This window comes from Panthera uncia (assembly GCF_023721935.1).
Source record: "Panthera uncia isolate 11264 chromosome A1 unlocalized genomic scaffold, Puncia_PCG_1.0 HiC_scaffold_17, whole genome shotgun sequence".
In the NCBI taxonomy this organism is placed as follows: domain Eukaryota; kingdom Metazoa; phylum Chordata; class Mammalia; order Carnivora; family Felidae; genus Panthera; species Panthera uncia.
In genome coordinates, this window is record NW_026057577.1 from 2,096,658 (window position 1) to 2,104,375 (window position 7,718).

A 7,718-nucleotide genomic window follows, 5' to 3' on the forward strand; every position below is an offset into this window, starting at 1 on the left:
GGAAAGGAAACAAGCAAGCAAGCAAGAAAGAAAACAAGAAACAAAAGAGAAAAAGAAAAAAAAAGAAAAAAATACACTCAACAGAGACTAAAGGCACTGAAGTTGATTATTTTCTTGTAATTTATCTATTTAAGAAATATTTAAGCAATTGCTCAGCAATGAATAGTAAAATATCTCTGATAGTAAATATTATGAAATACTAAAGGTAGAGAAAAAGATATAAAATTTTATATCCACATATTGATATCAGACTTGTACTGAATGTCAGCTGTTCTAATCCATTTGATTTGTCCCCCAGCCCTTTTACATTTGTTTTAGGGGCATGGTGGGTGGAAACAAATCCTCAATAACCGATTTCATCCTTGTGGGACTCTTTCCTGAATTTCAGCATTCTATTGTCCTCAACTTTATGATCATCTTTGTCTACATTCTTGCCTTCCTGGGAAACATACTTTTGATTGTCTTAATTTGGGGAGACTCTCGACTTCATACGCCCATGTACATTCTCCTCAGTCAACTCTCCCTCATTGACTTGACATTAACTTCCACCATTGTTCCAAAGATGGCTTCTAACTATTTTACTGGGAAAAGAACCATATCATGGATTGGCTGTGGAACACAGAGTTTCTTCTTCCTGATGTTGGGAATGTCAGAATGCCTCATCTTGACTCTCATGGCTTATGACCGCTATGTGGCTGTCTGCAACCCATTGCGTTATCCCATTATTATGAGCCCCAGGTTCTGTATGCACATGGTTTTAGGTTGTTGGATTGGAGGCTCTATAAGTTCATTTATCCATACAGTGTACCCTATGCATTTTCCTATCTGTGGGTCACGGGAGATCCACCACTTCTTCTGTGAGGTCCCAGTCCTCATTAAGCTCTCCTGTGAAGACACTTCAGTGTACCAGTTAGTGGTGGTGGTGACAAGCATTGTGTTGCTTGTTGTACCTTTCAGTCTCATCACAGTTTCCTATACTCTCATCTTCCTCACTGTCTTCCGTATGAACTCTGTCAAAGGCAGGAAAAAAACTCTGGCCACTTGTTCTTCCCATCTAACTGTGGTGAGTCTCTTCTTTGGCCCAAACATATTTATCTATATGACTTTCACTTCCTCCCATAGTGCAGAGCAGGACCAAGCTCTTTCTGTGTTCAGCAATATCCTAACCCCCATGTTGAACCCCCTCATCTACAGCCTGAGGAACAAGGAAGTGGTGGCAGCTCTCAGGAAGTTTATGGGAAAATGTGTGACATTTTAGTGCTTGAATACTGCTCCCCAGCTGTGAAAAGGATATATGTATAGCATGGGAAAAGATACAGTTGAAAACCAATTTGAAATACTGTTGCAGGAGTATGGACAGAGAGGCAAAAGATGAGTCCACAAAGTGCGGTTAAGTGAAGGTCCTCATTCTCGAGTAGGAATGAGGCCCCGACTCCAGAATGAAGCTTCGTTTTATTAGGATAATTGCTAAAGACTACATGCTTAAAGTCAGCTAAGCAAGTGTATTAATCAATCTAATGGTTTAGCTTTTCAAGGTTGAATTTCAAGTTAATTGGTTTCTATAACACCAGGAAGGGTCAGGTGTGAAGGAGGATCCGGCCGTGGCCAATGTTAATGGCTCTAGATGTTCCTTATGAGCCTCAGTGTTGTTCAGCTGTGTAAACATGTCCTAAGGCCTTGCACTTTCTCCTTCCATTCCCTTTTAAAGTCTTTTCCTTTGATGCTTCTCACCTGTATCTCCCACAAAATACCAACATGATGTTGTGTGGTTTCAGGAAACCAAGGTGATTGTGGCTTTATATAAAGAGAACTTTTCATGTATGATTTTCTAGTATTCCAATGCAAGTTTCTTTACTTATAAATGTCATTGTGACATTATTAAGTTAGAAAAAAAATTAACATTTTTTTCCTTCAGAATTAAGTTTTCTCTGAAATCTATAACATTATAAAATTTTCTTGTAAATAAAATAAGAATCAATGTCTGGGACTCAAACTGAACACAGATTTCTTGACTTTGGCATTAGAAGTAGCAAGTTTAGAGAAATGTAAGAGGAGAATGGAATAGCAGTATCTGGAGCTTGCCTCCTACCATGGACACAGTGAGGTAATAGCTACATCTGTGCAACTATCTCAGAAAACAACATGGATACAACTGGAAGAAAAATATTCCACAGTTACTCATAGAGAGAAAAACACATCAAAAAGGGAAAGATAGGAAAAGACTTGGTTAGGAACTTCAGTGAAATTAAGAAAAGAAAGAAAGAAAGAAAGAAAGAAAGAAAGAAAGAAAGAAAAGGAAAGCAACATCACAAGCATAAAGAAGCAAGAGGATCAGACTCCACACCAGGCACCCCTGGTCCTGGAGACCTGCATTGGGAAGAAGTGTCCCCATAACTTTTCACTTTCAAAACCAGTGGGGCTTAAAGTTAGGGGCTTGAAAATTAGCTGGCTAAACTCTAGGGTAGCTGATGGGTAATAGCCAATGAATTCCACACTTTGAGTGGAACACTAAATAACTCAGTGGAACGCTAAATAACCATGAGTCAGAACACTAAATAACTCAGCCCAAGACACAGCATAGAAATAGCAGTTTGAAAACTGGTATGGTGATGATTTATTGACTAATCTTAGAATGTGTGTGTGTGGGGGGGGGCAAGGACCTTTAGATTTCTCCAGGAACAAAAGTGCTAGCAGGTTCCATATATTTTCCCCTCACATGGCCAAGATACCTAGAGGCTTGAAGGATCCAGCAATAGCACTCTCCATCAAACTTGTTATAACTGTGCACCCTGTCTTGGTATTCCCTTGAAGACCTGCATCATACAAACCTCTCACCTTGGTATGCATTTTTCTAAAATGACTCCTGCCCTGGGGAGTGGGTGGAGATATCCCCACACACCACCATGCTTGCAGTTCTAACAACCTTGTGTCTTAGCAGGCTGTGCAGGGAGAAAGACCTGCCATTTGGTGCAGTCACAACTGTGACTAGTTGCTTACAGCTAGGCTAACTGACAGCCCTCCTCACCAGCAAGCCCACAGCGGCCTCATTCATGTCCCTCATCAGTTCAGGGATGAAGAAATGCCCACTGCACCCACAGAAGCAAAGTTAGTCATTGCAGAGAGCTGAGCTGAAGGCAATTTCAGCTCAGCTATAACAGGAGACTGAATGCTGTCCTCACAGTGGGCACCCCTGGAGCACTTGGTTCTAGTGACCAGGGAAATGCTTTATAAGACAGTCCAGGACATCTTCTACACATGACCACTACATTCAAAACCAGGGAATATACCTGACCTATTTAATACATAGAAACAAACACAAAGAATCAAAATGAGGACACAGAGAAATATGTCCCAAATGAACAAGAAAAAAGAAAAAAAAAAGTAAAAAAGATAAATGAAGTGGAGATAGCAATGGGTCTTTTTTTTTTAAGTTTATTTATTTTGAAACAGACAGAGATAGCAGAAGTGGAGGAGGAGCAGGGAGAGAGGGAGACAGAGAATCCCAAGCAGGCTACGCACTATCAGCATGGAGCCTGATTTGGGGCTTGAACTCACAAAACCGTGAGATCATGACCTGAGCCAAAACCACATGTCAGATGCTTAACCGACTGAGGCACGCAGGCATCCCAACAATATGTCTGATAAATAAAGTAATGGAAAAAGATACTCACTGGACTTGAGAAAAAAGTAGATGAACTCATTGAGGACAACACAGAGATAGAAAAAAATATATATATATATATAGGGTCTGGATAATGCAACAAGTGAAATAAAAAATACAGTAAAGGGAATCAGTAGTATATTACCGAATGCAGAACAGGTCAGTGATGTGAAAAACAGAATAATGGAAATAAATCAAGCCTGACACCAAAGTAAATAATAATAATAATAATAATAACAATAACAATAATAATAATACAATAGGTTAAGAGAATTCTGTGATATCATTAAGCATAATACCACTCGCACGATAAGGATCATAGAAGAAAAGAAAGAAATGGGGCAGAAAACTTATTTGAAGAAATAATAGCTAGAACTTTCCCTAATCATAAGAAGGAAACAGGCGTCAAGGTCCAGGAAGCACAGTGAACCTATAATAAGATGAACCAAAGGAGGTCCAAGTCAAGATACATAATAATTAATATGACAAAAAGTAATTATGAAAAGAAAAATTTAAAAACAGCAGTAGAAAAGAAAACAGTTACATACAAGCAGAACAACATAAGGCTATTATCTGGTTTTTGTTGTTTTGTTTTGTGTTTTTGTTTTTTGTTTTGTTTTGTTTTGTTTTTAGAAGATACTTAGCAGGACAGAAGGGAAAGTCATAATATACTTAAAATGTTAAAAAAAATAAAACAAAACAAACAAAAACCTAGAACAAAAATAGTCTACCAAGCAAGATTATCATTCAGAATTGAGGGAGAAATAGGTTCCCAGACAAGCAAAAGTTAGCATTTCATCACCACTAGACCTGGTATTTAAGAAATGTAAATAAAATTGTTTGAATGGAACGAAAAGGCCATAACTAGATGTAATAAACTATAAAAATTAAAATTTTCAAGTTGAAGCAATCACATAATAAAAGTAGTAATCACGTAGGAAGACAGTATAAAGGTTAAAACATAAATAGTAAAATCAATTATATATTTTAAAAAGGCAAAACACTCATAATTTTAAAAATGTGAAATACACACACACACACACACTACATGACATACAATATATAAAATGTATGTAGAAGGGGTAGTAAAAATTTAGTGCTTATAAAATTTCTTCAAATTTAAGTGACCATGAACTACATAAATGACCATACACATAATATATCATATATGAACCTGATGGTAACCACAGATCAAAAACTTACAATATACAAAAAAAAATACTAATAAAGAGAAAGGGATCCCAGATTAACACTAAAGAAAATCATCAAACAACAAGGGAAGAGAAAAAAGAAGAAAGAAACTCAAAAGCTATAAACAAAAATAACAAAATGACAATAAGTACATAACTACCAATAATTACCTTAAATGTAAGTGGACTAAATGATCAATAAAAAGACATAAGGTGACTAAATTGGTTAAAAAAATAGACCTATCTGTATACTGCCTACAAGAGATTTATTTGAGACATAAATACACATACAGACTGAAATTTTAACAAATGGAAAAACATAACATGTAAACGTAAGCAAAAATATAGCTGAGGTAGCAATACTTATGTCAGAAAAAAATACGCTTTAAAGGAAAGCCTGTAACAACAGGAAAAGAAATTTATTATATAATGATAAAAAATATTAATTCAATAAGAGCATAAAAGATTGTAAACAACTATGAACCTGACACAAGAACAAGAACAAACATAAAGCAGATATTAACAGAAGACAGGGAAATTAACTTTCCACCTACATCAGTGCATAGATAATCCAGACAGAAAATCAATAAGGAAAAAATGGCATTGAACAATACATTACATATGATAGACATAATATATATATATATATATATATATATAATATTACATCCAAAAACAACAGATATTTTTATCTTATTTTGTTGGAGAAGTAAATAAAGTATGCCAAAGATGGCCAATGGGGCTAAAATAGACTCTGGTCTCTAGCTTAGAGACACCTCCTCTGGGTTCTTCTTCCTTTGTTTGCTGTGCATGTGAAAACCCCCACAGATATGGAAGCTGACAACTGTAAATTACCCTCCCCAATTGCATTCCGGGCTCAGACCTTTGGAGAAACAGTCTCCTCTGGGCCCACTGGTGTTAAATAAATCTCCAATCCACCAAGATCTCTGAGTGCCTCTTGGTTTTTCCGCCAGTGTTCCAGCCTGGTTCCCTAACATACTTGGTTCCCAGACCAGGAAACCCTACCACGCTGGCCTATTGTTGCCACCAGTTTGGGAAAACAGTGAGGCAGTGACAGAGTGAGGGATTGCAAGGGAGAAGGTGTGCCCTGACTGAATTTTGTCAGTCTCCTTCTCAGTTGCCTGGGGCCAGCCCTGCTTCATTGTTCCCGCCAGACTCAAAGACACCTGGTAGGTGAGGACCTGGGCCTGACATCAGAACTGGTAAGACCAGGGCCCCAAAGAAGTCAGACCCACCCAAAAGAGTACAAGGGGGACCTGATCAATCCCTGGAGGCCTTAACAGGTCTCACAGGTAGAGAATTTTGCAGGAGGGAATGTAATAGACTTTGGTGTGTGTGTGTGTGTGTGTGTGTGTGTGTGTGTGTGTGTTTGAATGTGCAGCTTGGCCAGGCTTGCCAGTAGAGTTTGAGTTTGTGGCTCCAGGGACGGGCATGCTTAAGGTCCCCAAAAGTCTACAGAGCCTGAATGGGCTTTCCTGTGTCCTGGTGAGCCTATAAGGTCTAGGTTGGTATCAGATCAGATTCTGACCACAAGTCACAAAGCTGAGTCTGCTCTGACCAAACCTCACCTAAAGTTTCCCTCAGTAATGTGACCAGAGGAGTATCTGATTGGTCCTCTCATTCGAGGGGATAACCTCCCTTTGTCTTTCTTTGTGACACCGAACATGAGAAAAAAAAAATTAATAACGGGATCAAAACAGAGTAAGACTATGATTTTAGAGATCATGCTCAAAATTTTAAAAAGGGATTTTCAGGTGATTACAGGGTGAAAATAACACCGAGGAAGTTAAGGACCTTTTGTGAACTAGAATGGCCCACATTCAATGTAGGATGGCCATCAGAAGGGACATTAGATGCTCAAATAGTGCAGCAGGTTTGGCTAGTAGTCACTGGGAACCCAGGCCACACTGAACAATTTCCATACATCGACTCCTGGCTTGAAATTGCCCGAAACCCCCCACCTTGGTTGCTATTCATCATTAGCAAACAGATCCAGGCAAATGTTTTAGCCACTTTATCCAGAGGCTCACCCAGGGAGCCAAAGAAGTGGCCCACCGCTCCTTTAATATTTAAAGGAAACGCGGAGGATGATATTGTCTTTCCACCTCTTTATGACTCTCCAAGCTTCCTCCCCACTCCTCCTGAGCTTGAAACTCCTCCCCCATCTGTCTCTCCCCTGCAGCCACAGTTGCCAAGGCCTCAGTAGCCTTGGCAGTGGGCACCACTGCAACCACCACTGCAGTCAGCACCACCCATCTTCCCACCCCGCTTGAGCTGGAGAATCCTACCCCACAAGGGCCAGCAGCCAGACTGCGTCCCAGACCCAGACCTCAAGCTGTCCAAAAACTTGTAAGGGAGAGGAGAGAGCCTGAAAGACAGAATGAGGACAGAAGAGTCCAGCCCAGCTGTTCCATGATGTATTATCAAACTTTATCTACAACCGACCTCTTCAATTGGAAACACAACACTCCATCATACACTGAAAAGCCACAAACAGTGGTCGACTTGATGGAGTCCCTCTTCCAGACCCACTGACTGACTTGGGAAGATTGTCAACAGTTACTTCGTACTCTGTTTAATACAGAAGAAAGAAGAAGAAGGAGAGAAATGCAACAGTACCTAGATCATGCACCTCTGGGGATTAATGACTCTGTTGTCTGGGCTCAAGCTGCCACACCTGAAGAACACCCAACATGGGATTTCACCACAGAAGAAGGACAGGCCTCAAGACAATACCAGGAAGCCCTCCTCCAGGGAGTCCAAGCTGGAGCCAGAAAGCCCATGAACATGGCTAAAATATCATCAGTCACACAGAACCCTGGGGAGTCTCCCAGAGACTACTATGA

The 7,718-nt window shown here is 39.7% G+C and overlaps 1 protein-coding gene across 1 annotated transcript; it reads left to right on the plus strand.

The window, feature by feature from the left end:
- Positions 1 to 322: 322 nt before the first annotated feature.
- On the plus strand, positions 323 to 1,404 carry LOC125935347 (olfactory receptor 2T27-like). The gene has a single exon (XM_049648960.1). It carries the CDS (start codon positions 323 to 325, stop codon positions 1,256 to 1,258), a length of 936 nt encoding a protein of 311 aa, XP_049504917.1. The 3' UTR covers positions 1,259 to 1,404.
- The last annotated feature ends 6,314 nt before the right edge of the window (positions 1,405 to 7,718 follow it).

Excerpts from the sequence above, each read along its gene's own strand:
- LOC125935347 (XM_049648960.1), top strand. The coding sequence starts at position 323 with ATGGTGGGTGGAAACAAATCCTCAATAACCGATTTCATCCTTGTGGGA.